The 27,248-nt window shown below is 47.6% G+C and overlaps 1 protein-coding gene across 3 annotated transcripts in view; it reads right to left on the reverse strand.

Annotated features, from left to right (window-relative positions):
* IL15RA (interleukin 15 receptor subunit alpha) overlaps positions 1–16,902 on the reverse strand; it is a 573,938-nt gene extending 557,036 nt beyond the window's left edge. The window contains exon 1 of one of the 3 annotated variants that reach the window (XM_069629654.1): positions 16,643–16,902. In XM_069629654.1, the coding sequence (XP_069485755.1) occupies positions 16,643–16,727 (85 nt within the window). In that variant the 5' untranslated portion in view covers positions 16,728–16,902. The remainder of the gene's footprint in view (positions 1–16,642) is intronic. The other 2 variants (XM_069629655.1, XM_069629657.1) reach the window with 2 other exon arrangements.
* Between the last annotated feature and the right edge of the window lie 10,346 nt (positions 16,903–27,248).

Raw genomic sequence — 27,248 nt, forward strand, 5'->3', positions numbered from 1 at the left:
GAACATTATTTTGTGGGTCTTCTGCAGCCCATTAATGTGCAACAACTACATATAATATGACACGGGAGTGAGAAAAGAGAAGTTATACCCCCTGCCATACAGCTGCCTTCCACGACTATTACAAATACCAGGCAATCATTTGAGCTACAAGGAAACAAACAGTTGTCTGTAAAGGCTAAGGTAGCTCTTTTATCAGAAGGAGAGCAAAGGCAGACAATAAAAGCTGCCACACTCACAGCATGTTCTGAAAAGGTTATGCACAGCCCTGCAGATAAGGGGTGTATTAGCCACGCTTACTCCCTAAAAATAGGCAAACACTCCCGACAAAGAAAAACCGGGAGTACACATACTTGCAACAAAAAATAGGAAACAGAGTTTGTCGCACCCAGTGCTTTCACCCAGCAAATTCCATGGATATGCTTGGACCAGTAAGTACAGTAACACGTAGCGCGACATGAAGAAACACTATTATTATCATTGCCTGATCTCAAAAGGAAAAACTGCGTTTGTTAATGTGTATGGATAGCTAGCTGCAAAGTCCTATTTATGTTTATTTTTAGTATTGATTTGGCTGAAACATTCAACCTTTCACCATTATTGTACAAAATATTAGCATTTAAAATATAATTCATATTTACAGTAATTAAAATTTAGCATGAAAGTAACAAGGAAAATTAATACAAAAAAAATAAACTTTATAAAATTCATGAAAGCACTTAATAAGAAAATGTTCCCTAATGAATTCAATTATTTTATACAGCATATTCATGACAAAAACTATTCTTTTTAAAATAAAACATTTTGACTCACTCATAAAATACTCCCATTGGGAATGAGACTCCCTTTTTTACTGCCTCACAATCATTGACTCACAACTATAAAAAAAAATCGGGAGTATTCCTATTTCAAATGTACATCTGGAGCACTGGTTGCTTTAACAAATGACAACGGCAGGCGCCGAGGAGCAGCTAGCTAGAATTCCATATTCCGCTTGCCACACTAAATACCAATCGGTTTGGCAGACGAGAAACTATGAGCCAAAATTAAAAAACGCCAGTGATTAAGGTTTTGAATTATTCCCTGATCCTGGGAGTTTCCAGCCAGGGTGCTTCACAGGTTCGCAGGCCCCGGGGGTCCCCTGAGATGATAACCAGAACAGAGAGAGCACACGCGCGCCGTTGTGAGCACTGGAGCTGGCTCCCGGAGCTAATGATTCTGCATCTGTCTGTGATTATAGCTCTGCTCCCTGCACACCTCTGCATTGCCCGGTCAGAGGGCAAAGTGCAGGCTCAATCTCACATCATACGTGCCCTTTCCTGTCAGCCGTCCAGGAAAGAGATTCGTGATCCACTGGAGGCATTTCATTGAGGGGGAGGGAGGGTATAGCGTGGGCGTGGCTCTGCTGGAAGGGGGCACTCGAAGATGCACGAGGACTCCTCTGCAGCAGGGGCGATGACTGGAGGAGAGAGCCGGCCCGCTGGGGGCTTCCCTGCAGCGCGAGGCGCGCGAGCAGGCGTGGTGGAATGGAGAAGAAGAGGCATGCACCTCTATTCGTGGATTCACAGCAAGACCTTTTTCTATGCATTGTGGTCCTTGTAGTTTTGCTTTCCCCTCTTTAAATCCAATACTACAAGTCCCAGAGTGCAAAGAAAAGGCTAGGACTGGATGGGCACCCCTGAATGACATGGGCTATGTTGGCATGCATAGACAGAGTACGTGATAAGCAGTAAGGACGCCTCCTCTGAGAGTGGGCGAGGACGGTGGGGAGTAGGGAGGCTCCCCTGGAATAGGGAGGGCTGGTGATGACCATTAGAGTGCCCCTCTACGGGAGGGCACCGCGCGAAAGTGATTTCATGCAGTGAGTAGGACTCGCATGGAGGGGGGGGGAGTAGTGATAAGCAGCAGCAGGGACCTGGTGATATGCAGTTTGAGGGACCCCAGAAGCGAGACGGCTGGTGTTGAGCAGGAGGAGGCCTGCGTTGGAGGAGAGGGGTGGTGATTATCAATAGCAGGGCCCCGTGGAGGAGGGAGGGTTGCTGATCATCTGTAGCAGGTCCCCCTGGAAGAGGGAGTGCTGGTGATAAACAGTGGGAGTGTTCCACTTCAGGAAGAGATGACTAGCGATAGGGAGTTGCAAGGCCCCACTGGGGGTCCAAGGGTTGGTCATAAGCAGCAGCAGGGCTCCAGTGGAGAAAGAGAGGGCTGGTGATAAGCAGTAGCAGGGCTCCAGTGGAGTAAGAGAGGGCTGGTGATAAGCAGTAGCAGGGCTCCAGTGGAGTAAGAGAGGGCTGGTGATAAGCAGTAGCAGGGCTCCAGTGGAGTAAGAGAGGGCTGGTGATAAGCAGTAGCAGGGCTCCAGTGGAGTAAGAGAGGGCTGGTGATAAGCAGTATGAGCGGTCCATAGTTGGTGATAAGTAGAAGTATGGTTCCCCTGAAGGAGGAGGGGGCTGGTGATAGGAAGTAGTAAGGCTCCCGCTGGGGGTGCAAGGTTGGTGATAATCAGCAACAGGGCTCCAGTGGAGAAAGAGAGGGCTGGTGATAAGCAGCATGTGAATTCTCTTGGAGCGGTGGACGTCTGGTGATAAGCAGTAGGAGCAGGCCATAGTTGGTGATGAGTAGTAGTATGGTTTCCATGAAGGAGGAGAGGGCTGGAGATAGGGACTGGTAAGGCTCCTCTGGGGATGCAAGTGTTGGTGATAAGCAGCAGCGGGGCTACACTGGAAGATGAGATGGCTGAAGGGAAGCAGCACAAGGTGTTTCCTGGAAGTGTGGATGACTGGTGATAAGCAGTAGGAGCGGTCCATAGTTGGTGATGAGTAGTAGTGCTGTTCCCCTGAAGGAGGGGAGAGTTGGTGATAAGCAGCATGCAAATTCTCTTGGAGGTGTGGGTGTCTGGTGATAAGCAGCAGGGGTGGTCCATAGTTGGTGATGAGTAGTAGTGCTGTTCCCCTGAAGGAGGATAGAGCTGGTGATAGGAAGTGGAAAGGCTCCTCTGGCGATGCAAGTGTTGGTGATAAGCAGTAGCGGGGCTACACTGGAAGATGAGATGGCTGAAGGGAAGCAGCTTGGGTGACTTGTGATAAGCAGTACGAGGGGAGCATAGTTAGTTATAAGCAGTAGGAGCGGTCCATAGTTGGTGATGAGTAGTAGTGCTGTTCCCCTGAAGGAGGATAGAGCTGGTGATAGGGAGTGGAAAGGCTCCTCTGGGGATGCAAGTGTTGGTGATAAGCAGTAGCGGGGCTACACTGGAAGATGAGATGGCTGAAGGGAAGCAGCACGAGGTGTTTCCTGGAGGTCTGGGTGACTGGTGATAAGGAGTGCGAGGGGACCATAGTTAGTTATAAGCAGTAGGAGGAGTCCTTAGTTGGTGATAAGCAGGCGGAGGGTCCACTAGTCTGGTTATAGGCCGGAGGATGGTTCACCTGGAGAAGGCTGGTGATAGGCAGTAGGAGAGACCCTTGGAGAGGCCCTTGTCAACAGGAGAGTGAAGGCCCTTGTCAACAGGAGAGTGAAGGCTGGTGATAGGCAGTAGGAGAGGCCCTTGTCATCAGGAGAGTGAAGGCTGGTGATAGGCAGTAGGAGAGGCCCTTGTCAACAGGAGAGTGAAGGCTGGTGATAGGCAGTAGGAGAGGCCCTTGTCATCAGGAGAGTGAAGGCTGGTGATAGGCAGTAGGAGAGGCCCTTGTCATCAGGAGAGTGAAGGCTGGTGATAGGCAGTAGGAGAGGCCCTTGTCATCAGGAGAGTGAAGGCTGGTGATAGGCAGTAGGAGAGGCCCTTGTCAACAGGAGAGTGAAGGCTGGTGATAGGCAGTAGGAGAGGCCCTTGTCATCAGGAGAGTGAAGGCTGGTGATAGGCAGTAGGAGAGGCCCTTGTCATCAGGAGAGTGAAGGCTGGTGATAGGCAGTAGGAGAGGCCCTTGTCATCAGGAGAGTGAAGGCTGGTGATAGGCAGTAGGAGAGGCCCTTGTCATCAGGAGAGTGAAGGCTGGTGATAGGCAGTAGGAGAGGCCCTTGTCATCAGGAGAGTGAAGGCTGGTGATAACCAGCAGGAATGTTCCCCTTGAGCAACAGAGTTCTGGCAGCACGCAGAATCACCCCGTTGAGTGTCAAGAGCAGGCCACTGCTCCACCGGAGAAGGATGAAGGTCTGAAGGTATAAAGGCCATAGATAAGGGGCCATGCCAAGTGTCCCCATGTCATTGCAGACACCACGATCAGCAAGCTCGGGGTTTTCAGTCAAGTGCATGCTGGGACTTGAAGTTTTCTTTTGCTTCACTTTAAATGGGCCTACGAGTCCCGATATGAAAAGTGTGGTTAGAAAAAGGCCTGGAGTCACACATGGCATGGTCTCACCTGACTGCTTCGATAGCGCTACTATTTATTGGCGCTGGAGGTTGTTTCTGGTCAAATGAACCAAGCCCTTAGGAGGGAAGAGGGACCAGCTGCTTACTTATTACAAATAACTGTTTGACCAGCAACATGCCATCAAAAGGGCCAATCTGCATATCAGGTAACACACTCAGTGATTGTTTGCACACTACAAAATAAGTGATATCTAAGCACAGTTATTTCCAACAGTGAAAATGCTCTTTCAGTTGGACAAAGAATGCGGTCATAAAAGTTACATTCATAATGTTTTCTTAAAAGCCACTCAGTACATGCTCACATTATAACTGCTGAACCCATATGCATGCATCATTATACTTTGCCGAAACCACACCCTTACCCAGAAATAATTTGGCTCACACATTGTTTGTCAAGTGTTGGCAATAAAAGGCTGTAGGTTTTTATTGTACAGATATGGTTATGCCAATAACAATAATCACATATCATAAGATAATGAACAATACTTTTGGGCACCGGGTCTTGGGGTTACCCCCTCTGGCCCGTGCCGCCACACGTGGGCAGGTTGACGGCTGACCGCGTTCCCCTAAAAGTATCTCCTATTTACAACCCCTGGAGGCTAGAGTTGCTGTAATTTCTCGAAAGAAATGTTCCATGCCCTTGATAGATAAGTGAGTGCCGTCTTTGTGAAAAAGGTCCAGATCACCCAGTGTAGTGGCTGGGTGCCTTATGAAGCCCAGTCCTCTTTCTGTGCAGAATTTTTCTAGCCCCCTGTTGATTTTTCGTCTGGAAATGTCTACAGATGTGTAGCAATTGGCCCCTTGCTATTTCTTTCTAGGCAGGATGGCTGAGAAATATATTTCCGTTCCTTTCCAATTATGTGCGATGCCTGCAAGGGAGTCGCACATGTCCTCGAGTAACTGCCTCCTCCCCACTGATACAAGGTCATTGCCACCTGAGTGGATGATCAGAAATTCTGGCGGATCCCTGTATGCGACCAGCTCTGCTAATGTTTCATGGATTTCTGCCCCTCGCAGGCCTCTGTAGCCCCACCATGATGAAATGGTGTTCGTGAATGGTGGCCTTTCTTTGGTCTCCTCTGCCCATCGGCCCGTCCTGAAGAAAAAAGCGTGGCCGACTATCCATGCTGATTGAAGCACGGCCCTCCCTTCGCCTGGTGTTTCTGTATGAAGGGAGGGAGAAAGAAAGGGTGAGGGTGGCTGGCTATATTAGTTGCGGTCTGATGTATCTTTTGTAGCAATCTGATTTCCAACCCCCTATGTTTTTCAGCTGTTGGGGGGAGGAATGGGTGCCGAAATCCTTGGGGTCCCACCCGGCATTGTTGATTGCTTTCATCAGCACCCCTTTCAATTGGTAGCGGCTTAGTGCCGAGGCATCCTTGTGGATCAAAAACCTCCCCCCAACCTTGGGTCTCTGCGCATAGTAAAGATTGGTGATACTTACCGGGCAGTTTACTGCTTCATCGATACAACAAATATTGATGGTTCTTTTTGCCCCAGTTTTCGATTGTTGTACTTCTATGCTGATGCTCTCCTGTCTGACCCTGACTTCTATGATGCCCAGGCTATTGCTGGCCTTGGCCCTGGAAGCAATGAGTTCACCCACTCAAAAAGCCCCTGAAGTATGCCAAGAAAAAGGCTGTTCTGAACAGTAATATCTCAAACGGATGCCAACATATGGCTTCCAGCTGGTTTGTAATTTGTACCAGTTTGCAGAAATCAAGGGGGCGGCGGGTATCTTCCTGTGGGCCCTCTAATCTGCCCCATCCTTTTAATGCATATGTAATGAGGGGGCTTTGGGTGGGTCCGAATCACCCCGAATTTTAGAAAAATATGACACTGCGACTAGATGTCTTTTGGCCCAGTCCCTCTTGAAGCCTTGTTCATGTGCCCATTTAAAAAAAGTTTCTATGTCTTTCATGGTTTTTAATTCTACGTGTTTTATGCCTATGGCTTTAAAAACTGTCTGTAAGCACTTACTGCATTGCGCTGCGGTGGTGCTTGCCAGTGTTTTCTCTGCCATTTCCGTGAGGAAACCTAGGGAGGTGTTGGCACCCGATTTTGAGGTGCCTGGTTCTTGTTGGACATCCTGGCCTAGGCTCTCTGGCGTTGATGCCGTTATATTATTGGCACCCGTATTTGAGGTGCCTGGTTCTTGTTGGACATCCGGGCCATGGCTCTCTGGCACTGGCGTTGATGCTGTCATATTATTGGCGCCCATATTTGAGGTGCCTGATTCATGTTGTGCATCCCGGCCTGAGCTCACTGGCGCTGGCGTTGATGCTGTTATTTTTGATTTCCCATTATTCCCAGCATTCCGCCGGTATTGGCGTCATCTGTTCCTGGGCGTGAGGCGCTAGCTCCCGGAATCTTGGCCACTGAAAGCGAGACAAGGCATCTGCAATGTTATTATCTGCCCCAGCAATGTGCTTAGCTTTGATCACAATTTTTTCTTGTAATGTGACTGCTGTGATGGCTCGTAGGACATTTAGTACTAAAAGGCATTTGGTAGACCTTCTGTTTATGGAGCCTACGACTGCCATGTTGTCGCACCACACCAAGAGTTCCGTGTTAGCAATCTGCCTGCCCCAAATGTGTAATGTTAGCCAAATGGGAAAAGTTTCTAGGAGGGTGATGTTTTTTGTCCATCCTGCCCATTGCCTTGAGTCGGGCCAGTGTCCTGCCACCCACTATGTGTCTAGTATGGCTCCAAACCCCTTGCTCCCAGCTGCATCGGTAAAAAGGACTCTTTTTGTCCATGTGTTCAAAGGTGTTCGCCAAAGCGCTTTCCTGTTGAACTTTATTAAGAAATTTCTCCAAATTTCCAGGTCTTGTTTCACCTCTGTGCCTAGTCGGTTGTGTAGGTGGGGTTTGGTAAATGATTTGATTTTCAGTTCCAGGCTTCTGGAAAATATCCTCCCTTGCGGAATGATTCTGGCAGCAAAATTGAGACTGCCTGCTAAAGAATGTATTTCTTTGACTGTGCCCTTGTCTTCAGTTATCAAGGCTTGTGTCTTCTCCAAGAGTTCTGCGATTTTTGTTTTGGGGATCCTGCATAGCCCTTGTACAGAGTCAATTTCAATGCCCAGGAAAATTATGTTGGTGGCTGGTTTGGTGGTTTTTTCCTTTGCTAGGGGTATTCCCCAGCCAGCGGCCATTTCTTCTAGTTTTGCCAGGGCCCTATTGCATTCTAATGAATTTGCTGGGCCCATGACCAAAAAAGTCATCTAAATAGTGAACGACTTTGGTCCCTGGTCTCTGTTTTTGAAAAGCCCATTTGAAAAAGGAGCTGATTTGCTCGAATAGGGTGCAGGATACTGCACACCCATCGGCAGGCAGGTGATTGCTCACACCTCACCCTTCCTCAGCTTTGTGCAGGACAGACTGCGTGTCTCTATGACTAGGAGGGGAAGGAGAGGAGCAGAGAGGGGGAGAGGACGTGCTGCCCCTCTCCAGGCCTGCTGATGGTAACAGCAGTTACCCTGCCTCGCTTTGTGAGGCACTGCAGCATTGCCCACAACCATCAGACTAAAAACCTTGATTCCCTTCCTCATTGCGCGTCAGTGCGTAACTAGTCTCGTGGTTAGGTTGGCTGTATACATTATTTGAACCCAGGCAATCCAGATGTCTGCAAGCTGTGGCTCTCCAGATGTTTTGAGCTGTGACTGCCATGGCCCCTCACCATTGACTATGCTAGCTAGGGGTGGTCAGTCAAAATGTCGAAAATAAAATGTAGAATGACAATAATGTCGAAAAATAAATGTAGAAAAAAAAAGTCGAATTCCCTCTTTTTTAATTATATATTTATTTTGGGGTCCGGGAATAAAAAATAATGGGTAAAACAAAAACAAAAAACAAAAAAAAAGGGGTGTTTGGGGGGAACCCCCCCATTTCGAATAAAAAACATCATAAAATTAAATTCGACATTTCTTTTTCTACATTTCTGTTCGACATTTTGACTTTCTACATTTTGACTTTCTACATTATAAATATAAACCCTAGCTAGGGCTGACGGGACTTGCATTTCAAAACATCTAGTCGGCCAAAGGCAGCACAAGTGCACAACCCTGCTATAATCCAACCACACCCAGTACTGACGCATCATGAAATGATGGGAAAAAAACTATTAATTGTGCAATTTAAGTACTGGTAGAAGTGGAAGACAACATGTAGTGGAACTCGGTTCCTGTTAGCTCCCACTGATTTCGACCTCTGAACATAAGCTCACGTCCAGCCACACGATAAGGTCATTCAAAGCAAATGTGTTAAGAAATGACTTTGGACTCAACTTCGCAGCAGCTAAATCTGTGAATCTGGGGGAGTTTATACTTAGGGAAAGCAGGTTCCAAGAAAATGCATATCTGTACATTCTTAAATGTAATAATATTGCTTCTGAGTGACACATGTAGAACTTTGATCTGCCACAATCGAACTAAAGCAAAAATTCGTTTCTATCTTGGCCAAATGTGTGGTTATAACCAAGACTATTTTGTAGGTTGAAGAATCAAGCAACAGGTAGTAAGTAGGCTTTTGCTTCGTTTACTCAAGGTGTACAATTCAGCCTAAATGCTGTAAAAAGGTCTTCAGACATCCCAAAAAAGTGGCACAGTCAATGGACCGGTGTAGGAGTGCATCTCAGACCATCACTGCAAGCTTGACCCATAGTATCCGGTCATGAACATGAGCCAGACGAGAGAGCAAACCCCCCTGTGTGAAGTGAAGTCTTGGCGCTGAATGCTTGACTGAATTCCTATTTACCCTGAAGATGGCTAGTCAGCGCAGCACGTGACTGCCTCCCTGTGTAGTGCAGTAAGCTGTACCTTGGGTCAGACATTGTGTTGGCCCCTGCTGAATGCAGCGCTCTTGTGGGGGGTTATTTAAGATTGTTGCCAATGAGTGTTGGGGGATCTTCAGCATCTAGGATCGTAGAGAAGGCTCTGCATTTAACTCCCACCATCACTGAAAGCGAAAGCAGCCCTTTGGCATTTTAAGTAATTTCCCTTTTTACCCTTAAAGGAAGGTATATGCAGACAGGGAAAATGGCATACGAGGAGGGACACAAAGCTTGTGGGTTTTGAATGTTTACTTACCCAACCATTGGCAACCCATGGCCATGTGAATCCCTATGGCCGTTCCCATCCAGTTCCTCCCACTCCCCGCCCAAAACACCTCCTCATGGGAACTCTTTGAGCTCACTTTAATCAAGCCTAACTATCAAACTTTGCACTGAAAGTGCCTGCCAGTATGTATTCAAAACAGTCTTCTGGGAGTTGAAGTCTTAACTGGCGGTGTTAACGTGTTAGTGTTGTATTTAAACATCTACAAATCTGCTCTGCCTTCAACAACTCGATATATAAGCTCTATGCGTGTCCTTCACTGAAGTCCTGCTAAGAACCAGCATTGGCAAAGCCGAACATTTTGGCTCGTGTTTAAGTATTAGGCATTTGCCAGGCACTGCTATTAGATGCCCAGATTCTCACACCACGCTGCACCTGCTACCATCAATGGCCAGTTAATAAGACTACAATAGAGCCGGGCACGTGCCTTTCACATGCCTACACAAAAGCTCAAACTGCTGGCATTGCCAATGCTTATTTGTTGCCGCAAGGAGCTGATGTTATCTAAACTTTACTTTACGGATGAAGGCAGCAACATGTTTGGAACAAGGGGAGAGATAAGTCAGGGGTGGAGCACCCCAGCCACCTGCTTGGGGGTTGAAGCCCTCCCAAATTGAGGAAGCGAAGGTGGAAGGCAGCAATCTGCTATGTGCACAGCCCGGGGTGCAGATGGGCAAGGGGGTGCTACATCAAGAGCCTGTCATCTCTCAGCTGTGGAAGCAGAGTGATGTTTAAACAACCATTAACAGGCAGCAGCAACACAGGGGCAGTGGCAGAAGACCTGTCCATATCATATCCACCCCATGATGAAGCCAAAGCTTTAAGTGCAGAAGCCGGCCCTGTCCATATCAATATACCCCCCATGATAACCATATCATATTCACCCCATGATGAAGCCAAAGCTTTAAGTGCAGAAGCCGGCCCTGCCCATATCAATATATCCCCCATGATGAAGCCAGAGCTTTAAGTGCAGAAGCCGCCCTGTCCATATCATGTCCACCCCATGATGAAGCCAGAGCTTTAAGTGCAGAAGCCGGCCCTGTCCATATCATATCCACCCCATGATTAAGCCAGAGCTTTAAGTGCAGAAGCCGCCCTGTCCATATCAAAATATCCCCCATGATGACCATATCATATCCACCCCATGATGAAGCCAGAGCTTTAAGTGCAGAAGCCGGCCCTGTCCATATCAATATATCCCCCATGATGACCATATCATATCCACCCCATGATGAAGCCAGAGCTTTAAGTGCAGAAGCCGGCCCTGTCCATATCAATATACCCCCCATGATAACCATATCATATCCACCCCATGATGAAGCCAGAGCTTTAAGTGCAGAAGCCGGCCCTGTCCATATCAATATACCCCCCATGATAACCATATCATATCCACCCCATGATGAAGCCAGAGCTTTAAGTGCAGAAGCCGGCCCTGTCCATATCAATATATCCCCCATGATGACCATATCATATCCACCCCATGATGAAGCCAGAGCTTTAAGTGCAGAAGCCGGCCCTGTCCATATCAATATCCCCCCCATGATAACCATATCATAACCACCCCATGATGAAGCCAGAGCTTTAAGTGCAGAAGCCGGCCCTGTCCATATCAATATACCCCCCATGATGACCATATCATATCCACCCCATGATGAAGCCAGAGCTTTAAGTGCAGAAGCCGGCCCTGTCCATATCAATATATCCCCCATGATGACCATATCATATCCACCCCATGATGAAGCCTGGTCTGATCAGCTTTTAGATGGCTCACACCTCTCAAAGATTAGCATAACTGTGTGGAACAAAATATATCCAAAATCGGTATGGAGGGGGTGTTAACGGTATAAAGGGAGGCAGAAAAAGACGAAGGAAGGGACAAAAGAAAACAACAGTCAGCCTCCTGGTCTCATTGGAAGACAGTTTTTTTCTTGTGCGCGTGCACGTGTGTGTGTGTACGCGTGTGTGAGCGTGCATGTGTGGCTATCTTTGTGTATGTGTGTGTGTCTGCGGGGGTGTGGGACTTACAAGTACTTGGTATGAAACCAGATAAGACCACCGAGTATGTTAATGCACCTACTGCAGAACTCTATGTGTAACCAGAAGGCTGCAAATCCCGTTCCTGTTGAGATACTGATACATGTTTGCTCGGCGGAGACCTGTAGTCACCTCACATCACCCTAAAAAGGTGCCCTGTTTGATTCCAAGTACTAGTAACTTATCACCATTGACCCTTATGCTTCAGGTATATTCCTCAATTTTTCTCAGGTCAGTTGAAATCAGAGAGGCAGCTTATTTGTGACGAAGGTTACCAATATCAGAGTGTTAAAAGAAACGGCACACTTGATAGTGGGGATGCAGACATTTGGGGAGCATTGGGTGCAGGGACGTCATTTAGGGGTCGTCAGTGGTCCCAAGTGTGACCCCTGAGGTCTCCCTTGCTACCCCTGTGGTCTCCCTTGCTACCCCGGAAAAAAAAAGTTTTATTTAAAAAAAAATAAATGCAAGCGCCTGGGCTGTGGCCAGCAGCATGTGGCGCTTTGCTTCTGGAGTGGCTGGCTTTCTTGTTCAGGCCTCTTAAAAAAAATAAAAGAAAAAGACGAAAAAATTAACAGGGGCTCCACAAGTCTGACACTTTCAGCAGTGATCCTAAATAAGAAAGAATAGGAATACCAACTAATTTGTCTTTCTGGAATTCTATACAATAATTGCTAGACTCATAAAGGTTTATTTCAGGCACACTTCAGGGGGCGAGTCACTGATTTAGTCTGTTCTTAAACACCTCAACTTAGTCTTTCATCCTTCTGAGGCCGATAAACGAGTACCAACACAGGTTGGGTGATATTGTATGTATTATGTTTCCTTATAAAGAGCTTAAGTGTAAGTGCTATATAATAACACATCATTATCATTATTTCCTTGGACGTCTGCTTGCATTCACAGTAATTTGGTAATTTGGGCCTATAGACACTGATATTAACGATACATATGGTGATCCATTCTTGTATGAAATGTATATCACATTATAGTGATATCGTAACCATATTTTTCATACTGTACTTAGGAACAATGCTACGTGATGTGGCGATCCATTCTTGTATGTAATGTAAATGACATTATAGTGGTATTGTAACCATATTTTTCATACTGTACTTAGGAACAATGCTAGGTGGCGCCACTTCCTGTTTCGTCAAGGGGTGAAAGGTCGTGTTCCATCACTTCCCGTGATATCACTTTGGTGTGGGGGCAAATGCCATCACTTTCTGTGATGTCATCAGAGGTCAAGGGTCGTGTGATGTCACTTCCGCTACCCCAGGCATTTTGGTGAAATGACATCCCTGATTGGGTGATCACTCAAAGCCCCACTTGCTACTCGGTTTTCAAAACTGTTTCCAGCCACCCCGAAAATGGTGTGTCTGACTCCATCCCAAGATGCAGAATTCATTGACCCACATCGTAAATCGCAATTTGTGATTTTGGATGACAAACTGTGTTAATCGTACCCAGCCAGGGGCATATTTTCAGATACATTTGTGGAACATTTTACATTATAAAATACCATTTGGACAATATCATTCACCACCATCTGCAGAGTCCATTAACCCATCAAACTGACCCACATTGGCCAATAAAAACAACACACACCGGCCCATGGTGCCAGCCAAAACAGCAATGCCCTATTGCCCTATCCAGGCCAGATGATGGTTTTTCCATAATCACCATCATCAACCTCTTAAAGTCAATGCTGAGGGCAGTACTATCATTGCTGAACAAAGCCAGCTGGTGCTCTTGTGGGCATAGGCATCCCTAGAAGGGAAACTAGGTGGACAATTGCCCACCCCTGCTATTTGTCTAGTTGGTGGCCTGCACCACTCAAACTCTTACCAAAAGGTGCTCCTTTGCCCAGCCACCATTCACGTGTTTGCAGGGCCTTTATTTCCTTAGCCTGTGTTCTTTCTTCTGGCCGGGAAGGGGCACCATGGGGATCAAAGGGCCATAAATATCACTAGGGTGGGGGCCATCAGTGTTAAAAGCAGGCTTGCTACATGCTGGGCACACTACTGTTTTCCAAATGTGCAGCTTAAACTTGCATAGAAAAAACAAAAGACATTTCCAAACTGAAACATGCTTCTTAAATTTACATTCACTAGTTTTCTTTAAAATGTGTTTATTTTTTTGTTGGACTACCCCAAAAGTACCCTGTGAATTGTGTGCCCCTTCCTTTTTTTTTATCACAAGATATATTTCTAAAGATCGTATATGCACGTGAAACTGCTCAATAGCCAAATACATGCTTATATTGTGCTGACAGCAGTTATTAGGAAATTAAACAGTGGGTTCATGGGTGCCAACTTTTAATTTTCACTATGAGGTCAGAAATTCTCCCGCCCTGAATATAAGCAAGCGACCAGACCAACCTATCACATGGCTGAAAACATTTATTAGCACTTAGGAATTGCAAAAATTCATATTATTTACAGCCATTTTTAAATAGATAACACCTCAGCAACAGTCACTCCACCTGCTAAGCTACCCTGATAGCCTTCTACTGTAGGGTGCCTCTATAGATACCTTAATGTGCTTAAAATCACTCCATTAGCAACAGTGCAGTTCATGTACATGACTTCAAAGCAACAGTATTTCATAACCAGCCACACTGACCCTGTGCATAGATTCATTGAGGGTGTGCCATTGGCAGGCTCGTCCATAAAGGGCAAGGGGACACAGACCCACGGGCACACTCACCCAAAATGGAGGAGCTAGGTCAGTATAAACTTTGAGCGCTCCCTCAGCTGCTTATTGCAGCTGAGTGAGTGCTTCTGTGTTGGCTTGAACTGTTAAAGGGAAACGTGGTTTCCGTTTGACAGTTCTGTTCCCTAGTTGTGCATGTCAATGGAAGCCTGGGGTGTTTTGCTTCCATAACCTTGTATGGTCCACTGGGGAGGCTGACAGGGGAAGTGCATGTCTGTATGTACGAGGAGGTGCTCCTACTCCTCCCTGCACATACAAACCGAGCAGTGCGGTTCGTCATCAGCGTTCTGGATCTTGCATGCATTTGCATTAACCAGGATATACTCCATGCTTCCTGGTACTTGTTCATGCTACGTGAAAGCTGGAGAGCTGTGAGGAAACTTCAGGATCAGGGAAGAAGGTAAATTAATGTAAATATGTGTATGTATGTGAGTATGCTTGTACTGTGTATGCATGAGTGCATGATAATGGATGCGTTTGGGAATAAGTGACTGTATGCTGCATGTGAATGTTTTTTTTTCCAGGGCATCTACGATAGATGCCTAGTAAAAAATACCATGCCTGCCCCTTGGGCCCTCCAGCATCTCGAATGCACACATACTCACATTGGGCCTCATTCCGACCCAGGCGGTAAGGGGTTTACGGCAGCGTAAACAGCGCCGACCTTTACCGCCTGATTCCGAGGTCCCTTAGCGCCATGGAGGATTTAACACCTGCTTTTGGCAGGTGTTAAAATCCATGGCGCTAAGGGACCTTGTTGTTAATTACGCCACCGTAATTTACGGTGGCGTAATTAACGCCTTCCACACTCCCATTATGCCCTATGGGGCAAAAATGGGAATGGGGAAGGGTAAATGGGGATTGGGGACTTACCGCCCCGCCAACCTCGGAATGGGGCGGTAAGTCCGCCAACCACCATGGCGTAAACGTAGTTTACGCCATGGTGGTAAAGGTACGACCCAGGCGGTAACTTACCGCCTGGGTCGGAATGAGGCCCATTATGTTCATGCAGGATGCGAAAGTCTTAGGGGACAGGAATAGCATTTTATACTTGGCAGCTATGATAAAGCAACCATGCTCAGTGCTATTATGTAGTTAGGTTGGCATTTTGGTGCAGCCAGATTAGACATTTCTTACTGTTACATGTCATTTTGTTTTGGGCATCTTTGATAAAGCAAACATGATAAGTGTTATGTAGCTAGAGTGGCATTTTGGTGCAGCCAGTCCAGCCATTTATTACAGAGGCATTGCGTTTTTTATTAGGTAGCTTTGCAAAAGGAAGAATACTAGTGTAATTATGCGGCTAGACTGGCATTTTGGTGCAGCTATTCTAGCCACTTCTTACTGTGACATGACATTTTGTATTGAGCATATTTGATAAAGCAAGCATGATAAGTGTTATTACTTGACTAGGCTAGGTTTTTGCTGCAGCCAGTTTGGACATGTTTTCCTTCTGCGGCCTGGCATTTTTAATGGTAAAGCCACCTGGAGTGTGTTGTTACGTGGGGATACTGCCATATATTGGCGGCAGAACAAGCGTGGACATGTTTTCCTATAGTAGCATTGCTGGCATTATACACAAACCAAATCTGAGCACGTTCTTACATGGGAATTCTGGCATGCATTGGTGCAGCCAGTATGGAAATGTATGGGCTCAGCTAGCGTGAACATGTTTTATATTGGCTTATATTGTGGCCAAAAGCATTATGAAAATGTTTTGGGGAAATGCTCCTGTGTGCGGTTGGTGACTTGCATCTATTGACTTCTGTCATGAGTTGCCCTACAAAACCAATTGCAAACTGTTTGGCTTTTTACCCAAGTTTTCAAAGTGTGTTGTAAAATGCACCATTTTAAGTGATTATTTAAAATATGTTCTTAGGGGAGAAACCCCTCCCCCCCTGAAGCCCCTCTTGATGTGTTCGGGCTCCTGTCGGGAGTGATGCCTCTTTTGTTAATACCACCACTAAGCACACATTATTTCAAGCTGCGGTGGGAGCGATGTCTACTTCAGTTATCTTGCCGCGGGCTTGTTTGCAACAGTTGAAACAGAGAAAGCTTTTCCGGCTGTATATTAATTTGATGCAAAACTTGTATTGTCTTACATTTACTCTGAACATACCTAACGTCATGTAACCATCCTGGTAAAGGTAGGTATACTTAAGCCAGTTTGGCAGACCCTTATTTGAGGTGCAAACACCCCGCCGCCCCCCACCCCTGCTGTGCCTGTGCCCCCTAATGCTGACTTCTACCGACGCCCATGCCAGTGGCGCCCTCCCCGCTGCGCCCGCTGCGCCCCTGGCCCGTGCGCTGCACGCTGCTGGGCAGGCTTGCCGGGTTCCTGAGCTGCGCCATGCCGTGTGTGTGGCGCCCGGGGCATGGGCGCTCCCTGTGTGGAGGGGGGGGCGTCTCTTACCTGCGTCTGCCTTGGCCTGCGGTGCTGCACAGTGGGCACGGAGCAGCACGAGCAGGGCGCTGCACAGTGTTCCCCGCCAAGCCATGGGCGGGTGAGCGGCTCTCCTGCCCGGCGGCAGGGGGCGCTTCACCCCACACGCTCACATGGCGGCCTGGGGGGGCGCGGGCGGCACCGGGGTCCGTGTTGCCGGCTGTGGAGTGAAAGAGCCGGACGCATGTCTCCTCAGCCGCCTTCGCCGCCCTTTCACTTTCGCTTTCGCCTCAGCGGTGCCTTTAAGAGAGGGCAGCACGCGTGTGCTCTCGTGGAACGGGTTTATTGTCTTTTCTGGGTGACCGGGGCACGGCTCGCGCTGTATCACCGCTTTCACCCCGGGGCAGTGCCGTTTGTGTGCTTATACTATTGTAATCTTTGCACCCCAGGCCTGCCGCCTCTCCCCATTCCCTCGTTTCTCCAACCATCCCCTGTCTCCCTTCACAGCACGACATCGCTTCTTTTCTTTCCAAAGTTTTCTTTCTTGCCTCGCTCATGTTCTCTTCACATTTCTCCCCTGCTCTCCCTCGCCTCAACCGTCACTTCCCAATGCAAGTTTCTTTCACCTTCTCTCATTTTCGGTCGCTAGCCCCTCCACCCCCTTCTCTGCCCCAGCCCCACTTCCAGCTCTCCTTTATCTCATCGGCCAGACTTTTTCTGCATTGTCTGCATGTTTTGCCCTCAATGCCCCGTTTCCCTTCTGACTAATAATACTTTTCTTTCTACAATCCTTCTTTCCCTTCCAGGACCTAATTTAAAAAAAATAATAATATTCCATTTTCCTCCCGAGTACTCAATTTTATTCCTTAGCCCTGGATTTTAACCTCAAACTCCCCACTCACACCACTTAACCATTTCTCCTACTGGTCCTCAGTTTTTCTTCTCTTTTCTTTTGTTGCTCTTTTTTCATTGCTCATCCTTTTCTCTGCCCACTCCTCCTGTATCTCCTTAAACCTCCTTTTATCTCCCCACTCCTTGCTTTCCACTTTCCTTTTTTTCTCACCAGGCCTCATTTTCTCTCTCCACCCTTTTTTCCTTTTGCCACTTTTCCTCCCATTCCTCTTACCTAAGTTTGCTTTTCAACTCTGCTGTTTTTCACTCCTCTGTTCTTCCCTTCTCAGCCCTCCCTTCATTTTTTCACTCCTGGTTTTACTCTAATAACTCCTAATTGTTTTCTAAGTAGTCTAGGGAGGATAGCTCAGGAAGAAAGATAACATGGAGCACCACAGGTTCAATCAATCCCCTGGTCCGCGCTTAGAAACCTCTGGGTATTAAACATGTTATAAATAGCCTATCATATCATATCATACCTTCTCTTCCCGCAATTCCCCCTCTTCTATTTTCATAGATTCTCCATTTCTTTCTCTCGTCCTTTATCTTCTAGGTTCTCCTTTTCACACCTCATCCCTTCTTTCCTCTCCTCAGTGCTCCTTTTCTCTACCATCAGCTTATTTTTTATCCTCTGTCCTTTTTATTGCCACCCAGTGCCTTTCTTTCCTGGGTTTTACCTTTTATCTTTGTTTGCCCTCTTTGTCTCTTTTCAGTCCATTTTGTATCTGCCCAGTCCTCCTTTTCTCTTCAAAATACTCCCTTTATCTCTAAGGCTTTTGGAAAAATCCATCTTTAGTCTTGCATCCGCTGATATGTTTTGCCCTGAATGTACCCCATTCTGCCCTCGGCGGATGCCTTGGGGCTCTCTGGAGTTACATCAAGCAAACATGCGATCAGGATCGGGAACACGTGCACTTGGGAGCACTTGGGAGCACTTGGGAAGCAATGAAATGCAGCTGCTTTTCATTTAAGGCCTAAGAATTCTCCCCAGGCCCTTGCACTGCTACCATTTAGCAGGGCCTCCCTCCCCTGAATAAAGTAGCAGAATTATTCAATGACTGTGACCAGTAGTTGTGGCTATGTTGTGACTTCATAGGGCAGGTATACAGGAGCCCCTTTTTTTTGCCACAACACAGGGCACTTATGGATTACCTCGAGACCGCTCACCCTGCATTTTGCTTGACAATATTTTCTTTCATCGTTGGACTGGGACTAAAAGGAGGAAAAGAGAATTCGCACATCACGATTTTCATCTGGTCACAGCACACCTAGGACACATTTATGGAGAACATGTGGTTGAAATGGCTCATTATAAAGCACACTGGGCCAGTAACATTGGTTATAGCTGCCAGCTGCATAGGCACCAAGCCATTGCCATATTGCCCTACAGGCCAGTCCTAGCCTGTTAGTAATGTGATTTTTTGGGGAGCACAACAGACTTTTGGCTTCAAAGATGGGGCACTCTATACGGACAGGCAAGATGAAATGCGTGTTGTACCCATGGTTCCTATCATGCCCAAAACCGTCCTTTATGTGGGTAACTTTAAACATCATTGGACCGCCTTAGCAGCAATTCTGGACTAATGGAATCTGTTACGTAAAAGCCGTCCCTCTCAGGACAACTGTTGTCTCCCTTAAAACATGGGTTCAATAAGCATCGATTCGAGGGAGAATTCCGAAAAGGTGTTGTTTAGGAGGGGAGCAACTTTTATGTTGGCCTGCATGCTGGTTGTGTGAATTGAGACAGCTATGAGTGTGTTTGATTCTAAAACGCTTAAAACGCTCCTTAAACTCCAAAAGTCACTGGCGATCGAGTATGTGCGTTTAGCATTCAAACAGAAAAGCTGTGTAACGAGACCTTGCAAAAGAGTTTGCTGTTATATAAAAACAGTCACACAAACAAGGGGGGTTCGTGGAGTTTCTCTACTACCGGCCTATATCCTGGGTTAGAGTCTCAACCAGAGTCTTTAGCTCACTATCCTTTCACAGAAGAGAAATTTCCACTACGTATCAGCTTTTGTGCTGCCAAGGGCAGTCCAGCACTGAAATGCCTGGCAATTCTCTTCTGAACAAGAGTACCAAGAGCAACCCCAGCCACAATGGTCTGGAGGGTTGCCCAGAGCTGTGCGCTTGGTTATGATATATTCAAAACCTTCCAGCCATCACCTTTTTGTTTTGCTAAAGTCACCCCGAGTGGGACGGGTCATCCCGTGTCTGCCGGGCCTAGAGACCCAAGCTACTCCTCACTGATGATGCCCAACAAGGCTGAAACATGTCTGGGGATGCTTGTGGTCTCGTGCAGAAGGGATGTGACCTAGCAGTTCGGGCTGGACTGCCCCTTTTGGGGTAGGACCAAGCCTGATTTGCATATGGTTTTTCCCCTTCTGTAATGGCTTGGCAGGCTGAAAAACAATGGTCTGGAGGGTTGCCCAGAGCTGTGCACGTGGTTATGATTTATTCAAAACCTTCCAACCATCACCTTTTTGTTTTACATATAAAAACAGTCTCCAGGAATCAAATTTAGGGGGGCACAGAGGGGACCACAGACAAAAGAAGGGGGGCTGCGTATATTAGGCCAATGTATATGGTTTGGTCAAATTGACGCAGTCAAAGTAGTCCAAAGTGGCCCGGTGGAGGTAAAAAATTGTGCATTTATACAGCAAGCAATTCTGTTGGAAGCACATTCAAAATTGTAATACTTCTGAAGCCAGGGCATCAACTGTAAGCAGCATGCCATGAATCATAAGTCGGTAGAAATATTGGCGCAGGAGTACATGCAGTGCACAGCATTGGGTTTCTGCTGTTCCAGACTATAAAACATATCTGCGAGTGGTTAGTCTGATAAGTTACTTCAGCATGTGGATAGTAGTTTTGATCAGTGTTACTGAATAAATATTATTTAAAATGCAGAATTTGCATCCCATTTTATCAGTCCTCCAGCCCCCGGGTACTATTCAAACAGTCTGTCACAAAAGGAAAAAATGTCCATTTGCAATGGTGGGACACTTTTTAATTGGTGCCCGAGGCGATTTTATGCCTCAGTCTGACTTACGCTGCGGCCATTGAGGACGGGGCACACCAAGAGACCATGAATATGGCATTGGATGCACTATATAAAAACAGCAAAGAGCACAAGAAATCCACTAATTTATGAAACTGCATGAATGTGTTATAACTTCTAAGGTCCTGGCATTTTCCTACAAGCTCAGCACACATAGGCTCCGATGCTTCCTCAGGGAGCTACGATTTATTAATTCGCTTGAATGTCATTATGTGCTGTGCTTTGCAGATTGTATTAGTAACAGTGACATGAATTCCGTTATTTCTCTCAGTCACTGTTTATGGAGGGTGTAGGAATGGAGTTTGCAGGATGGGGAGCGCTGGTAGATAGTTTAGGCTAGGTAAAGTGCAGGGTTGGGGAGAGTGCAAGTTATTTATTTATTTATTTATGTATTAACATTTATAAAGCACGCATCAGCCCGTAGGCATTGTGGCGCTGTTACAGACATTTTTAAATGTTGCAGAAGAAAAACTTAGTTACATAGTAGAGCAGAACGGATTTCAAGACAAGTTTTAGAAATTGAAGAGGGAGTAATGTTTCACATAGAGAATCTAGCATTGATATGGGACACACACAGGGCCGTACAACAATCTTGATGGGGCGGGTTCTACATGGCAGTGAAGTGGTAGTAGTTCTATTCCTACTACCACTTTTCTGTCCCACTGAATTATCACTTTCAAGGAAAAATGGAGAAGATACCGCTAGCATATTGCATAAGATACCTCTTTCAATTTACCAGCAAAAAATTCCCACTGGTATTATTACCACCACAAAAATTAGTCCAAAATCCTCATGGAATTCTGGGATTTAAACCATCATTATTAGCGTAGTCATAATACTCAGAGGCAGTAGGCTCTGGGAATGTGTGTTTTGCAAGCACTAACATTCCTTTCTCACTGTGCGTGCGCACCACTGCTTTTATTACACTAACCCTACCATGCTTCTCCAGGCCAAGCCATTTCTCTGTGCTTGAAATAAAATAACTGGTTGGTAATTATCACTATAGCTTTAGCGGATGAGATTGCTCGTTGGGCCGAAAGGAATGCTGAGAGATGGGTCTTTATGCACAGCAGCTGCCCAACAAACAGTTCCGGTCTTTTTATGCCTTAACTTTTTTTTTTAATTTCTTTATTGGGTTTGAACAACAACAAGACAACAAAAACAAAACATACAATCTGAGATGACACAGCATCACTGGCGCGTTAGTATGTTTCTCGGAGCCTGCCGTACTTCCGCAGCTTCGGGGTTCTCAGGCGACCGTACCCTTCATGTCCATCACCTTTGTTGGGTCTACCGCAGAGTTCTTTACAGAGGTGTCTCGCCACGGCGCTCGTGCCTGGTAACCTCATTCTTACTCGTTAGTCTGCCGTCCCCATGGGGTCCTCACTGTCTCTCTCTTCTCTCATGTCGAATAGGTCCCGCATCAAGGAGTTCCATGCGGCCAACTTGTGTACTGTTTCCCCTTCCCCTCTTTTCACCACTCTTATCCACACCGCAGTCTCTGTCTGCGCCCACTTTTGGAGATCTGACCACCATGCATCTATGTTCGGGCCCTCCTTTGACTTCCATGACATTGCTATTCTTCTTTTAGCCAATATGCATATTAAGTCCTTCATTTTTGCTTGGTGCGATTCATGTCTGCTTCCTCTTGGGAAGAGGCCTAATAGGTATCTCTCTGGATGCTCTGCTTGTAGTTGGAGTCAGCCTTGTGCTATCTTGGTTCTGATTCTGTCCCAGAAAGTCTGTATCACTGGACATGTCCAGAACATGTGGAGCACGTCGGCGTCCTCAGCCAGGCAGCGTGGGCGCCTGTTTTGATTTTCCGTCCGCATCTTGTGCATCGTCTTGGGCATGAGGTATGCTCGGTGTGTGATATATAGCTGTGCCTGCCTGAACGTGCATTCCTTGAGACCTTTTTTGGGTATCTTAGCGCCCTGGCCCATTCTTGATCACAAAATGGCCTCTGGATTTCCTCCTCCCAACGTCGCCTTGTGTTTGATCCTTGCGGGTCTACTGCTTTTAGCAATTGTTCATATAACCTGGAGGTTGTGTGGGTTCCCTCTGAAATGTCATACCATACGTCTAGCTCTGTCATCTCGAGGACGAATTGGCCTTCGTGTATCTCGTGGTCATCTACTATTTCTTGAAAGTCTGCCCACCTCTCTCCTCTCCTCAGGTCTCCAATTTGTGCTACACCTTTGGTCTCCCAGTGCACTCGGTACATCGCTAGCATGTTCATGTTCCCCCCTAGGAGGCCCGCCAAAGGGATCTGTGTCGAACACGGGTCCTTCATACCCTGGAGTTGCCATGCCCTTTTCCATAGCCCCACTGCGATCTTAAGCATGTTCGGCAGGGTCTTGAGCTGGGGTGTGTTAAGCCACAAGGTCTCCCTCAGATAGTATTGTTTCAGTGCTGGCTGAAAGACAATTGTGTCTATTGTTTCATCCTCTCCCAGCCACTTGACTGCGAACTGCAGCTGTCCTGCTAGGTAATATTTCTCGAAATCCGGTAGCCTTATACCACCGTCCTCGTAGTCTTTCTCGAGAGTCTCCATTGCAATTCTGTTCCTCCCTCCTCCCCATAGGAAATTCCGTGTTATCATATTTAATCTGTTGAAGAAGGCTCTGGGAATGGCGTATGGGATGTTTGTGAAGTAATATAGCAGGCGCGGCAGCACCACCATTTTCAGGAGGGCCGCCCACTCCATCATCCCCAGCGGGAGTGTTCCCCAGAAGACCATTGATTTCTGTGTTTTTCCCAGTGCCGCCAGTGTGTTTTTCCTATGGGTGTCAGCAGTGTCGTGGTGTATTTCTATTCCGAGGTATCTGAAGGAGTTCCGTGCCCATGTCAGGCCCAGGTCCGGGAGGCTGCCCGGGGGGACCCGCCTTAGCCCCGCCAGAGGGAGTACCAGGGATTTATCCTTGTTAATTGCTATGCCCGATAGTTTGGTGTATGCTCCGATCGCCTCTAGGAGGCATGGTAGATTGGCGGTTGGATTTTCTACGAATAACAGCATGTCATCCGCGTATAGCGAGATTTGGTGGAGAACCCCGTCTATGTTTATCCCGGTGTCCCCATATTCCGCTCTAAGGAAGGCCGCGAGCGGCTCCAGGGCCAGAATGTATAATAATGGCGACAGTGGGCATCCCTGCTTGGTACCCCTATGTATTCTCCACTCCCTTGAGATGAATGGCCCCGTCTTCACCCTTGCTCTAGGATCGTTGTATAGCAGTTTGATCCACTGGAGGAATCCCTCACCAATGCCGAAGTGGGCGAGTACGCTCACCAGCCACTCCCAACGCACCGAATCAAACGCTTTGACAGCGTCCAGGGACACTATTGCGCTCTCGCCTTGTCTTTGATTTGTCTCTTCTAGTACATGGTGCAATCTGCGAAGATTCCACGGCGTGTTCCTCCTCGGGACGTAACCCGTTTGGTCCGAGTGGATCAAGGTGGGCACAATTTTTTTCAGGCGGTTGGCTAACACCGCCGTCAGAATTTTAGCGTCCTGATTGATAAGGGAGATTGGCCTATAGGAGGCACATTGCTTGGGCGGCTTCCCCGGTTTTAGGATCGGGACTATCGTCGATTCGGACATGCTGGGTGGCAGCCGATTGCTCTCGTATGCGCCTTGATACGCATCAAGTAGCTTCTGGGAGATGGTACTCTTGAATGTTTTATAAAACTCCCCCGGGATTCCATCCGGACCCGGGGTTTTCCCTGTGGGGAGCTCCATAATCACGCCCTCTATTTCCTCTACTGTGATAGGTGCGTCCAACGACTGAGCCTGTTCTTCTGCCAATTTTGGTAATCTAATTTCTGCCAGTGCATCCACTATGTCCTCTGAATCTATCTCTGGGTTCGGGGCGTATAGTCGCTCGTAGAATTGGGCAAATAGGTCGTTAATATGTTCCTGGTTTCTGATCTCTTTCCCTGTATGATCTTCTAACACTGTTATGGGGTCCCTTTTGTTTTCCTGCCTAGTAAGCCACGCTAAAAGTCTACTGGGTTTATCCCCTTCCGCATGTAGGCGTTGTAGATACCTCCCGTAATTCAGCCTTCCCAGTTTTTCCCAAAGTACCATACAGTCTGACCTCAATTCCACTAGCTCTCGGGGCTCACTCCCTCCCGTTCCTGCTCGTCGCTCTTCCGTTTCTATCACCTTCTCAAGTTCACTGAGCTCTTTCATAGCTGCCCCCGTTAATCCCCCTGTCCTGCCTATTGCCGCCCCCCTTATCACCACTTTGAACGCGTCCCATAGTGTAGAACTACTTTCCACGCTACCCTCATTCTGCTCAAAGTAATCCTCTATGGACTCTTGGAGGTATTCCTCCAGCTCTCCCTCTCTTAGGGCCTCTGCCCGGAGCAGCCAGGTTGATATCGGGGCTTTCCTGTGGGTGTGTGCCCATGTTGCTAATACTGGGGCATGATTGGAGAGTGTGCATGCTTTGATAGTGATTTCTGTGAAATCATTTAATGATTACCTGCCCGAAAATTTGTAGTCTAACCGTGTAAATGTCCCATGCGGTGCACTGTAGTGTGTGTACCCCCTCCCCTCTCCATGTACCTGTCTCCAGATGTCGACCAGTTGTAATCCCTCTAAGGTCCTGTGCAGTTCCTTTGCCGGGGGCGCTGGCTTCCTGTGCCTGTCGTCCGACCTGTCCAGCAACGGGTTTAAGGTGCAGTTGAAGTCGCCGGCCCAGATGAACGTTGCTTCCCTGTACTGGGCCAGCCTGGGCGCCAACATTTTAAAGAAGTCTGCTGCGTCACAATTCGGGGCATAGGTGTTGATCAGGCACACTTCCTTATGTTCCAGCATTCCGTGTACCAGCACCAGCCTTCCCTCCGAGTCTGACTCCTGCCGGAGCATTTGAAACGGAATCCCCGGGGCAATCCATATCAGTACTCCCCGTGCATAGTTCGAATACGTGGCGCTGTATGTTTGTCCTCCCCATTTCTTGTTCACCTTGGCCTGCTTTTGTGAGGTTAGGTGTGTTTCCTGGAGCATCGCTATTTTGACCTTCATTCGATTTAGCCATGCATAGACCCTAAGTCTCTTGACATACGCATTAAGGCCTCGCACGTTCCAGGTGACTATTGATGTGCTATCTAGGCCCATTGTTCTTTTTGCCGTCTGGCTTCCTCGTCCCACAGCCGTGTCTCCGTGTCCTGCCCTCTACTCTCCCTGTGTGGGAGTCTCCTACGGTTCCTGTTGCGGGGCCCCCGCGTCTGGTGCGGCCATATTTGTCATCTTTTGCCACTTGCTGTATATATTTCTGGTCACCTTCTACTCGTATCTCCCCTTCATCCTTTGCGGTCGTTTTCCTGTTGCCTGCGCCATATGCTGTCCATTCACCACACTCAGCAGCGGCGTGATGCCTTAAAACTGGCATCTAAACTTGGTGATCGCTCTCACTGTGCGGGGGCGTCGCCTTTCTCAGCCAACCTTGACTGAAGTGAGGTTGATCACTCCTTTATACTTGTCTTCCGGCTTAGTTGCTTATCAATTGTTTGGTAACATTGCGCGTGACTGCGTTTTCTCTCTCTCGTTTCGCCTTATCAGAGTCTGTTTGCATTATTATTGGCGTTTCTCTGCCTCAGCTCGGGGATGCCCTGCGCGTCCATCCACCTGTGGGCCTCCTCCACCGAATCGAAGAAGCATGTTTTATCCTGGTGTATCACCTTAACTTTGGCGGGGAACAACAGCATGTACCTCACCCCTGCACACCTAAGTCGTTCTTTCGTTGGGCTGAACTGTGCTCTCTGCTTTTGGACCAGGGCCGTATATTCTGGGTACATTGTGATCTTAGAGGAGTGTCTGACGATCTCCCCCCCCCCTCTTGAGAAGGCCAGTATTTTGTCTCTGTCTTTGAAGTTCATGATCCTGGCAATTATCGGCCTCGGAGGGCCACCCGGTTGGGGTCTTTTTGTCAGTGCTCTGTGTGCCCTCTCCACCACGAAGCCCTGAGACAACTCCCCGGCCCCTACCTCCTGGAGAAGGATGTTTTCTATGTACTCGGTAGGGTCTTTACCTTCTTCGCCTTCCAGAAGTCCAATTACACCTAGCTCTGCCCTCTGCATCCTCCGCTCTCCGTTCTAGGGCCTTGACTCTTTGCAATACTTCCGTTAATTGCATCCGTGTTGTGGCGACCCCTGCCGTGTTTTGCTGCACCTGTTGCTCCGTCACCCCCACCCTCTCCGTCAGGTTCCTCGTATCCTGACGAAGGAGGCCCACATCCACCATCACTGCATCCAGTTTGTTTTCTAGCGACACCTTCAGGGCCCCTATTGCTGCGTCCATTTTGTTTTCAAGAGATGCCTTCATGGCAACTATTGCTCCTATGATTGTGCCTTCGTTTGCGTCTTCTGTCGGTTGAGGTGCAGCCATTTCCATGTCTGTTGGCGTTGTCTGTTTTTGCCCTGGTGTCTTGGTGTAGGTGTCCATGGTACTCTGCTTGGCCTTCCCTTCGATTTTCTTATTTGGCATTGTGCCCCTGTGTGTCTATCCACTTTCGATCCTGTGGACAGCTGGGCCAAAGGTGGGGGACGGCGTTTCCAAGCGGAATGCTAGTACCAAGTCCTGATATTTGCCTCTAGATTTTCCCGACCCGGCTCCTCCTCTACCTTCTACGGGTCGTGCACTGTAGCCCTTTACCTTATTGCGTGGGCGCCATGTTGGACTGC

This window comes from Ambystoma mexicanum, chromosome 12 (assembly GCF_040938575.1).
Source record: "Ambystoma mexicanum isolate Mex_15411 chromosome 12, UKY_AmexF1_1, whole genome shotgun sequence".
NCBI lineage: Eukaryota > Metazoa > Chordata > Amphibia > Caudata > Ambystomatidae > Ambystoma > Ambystoma mexicanum.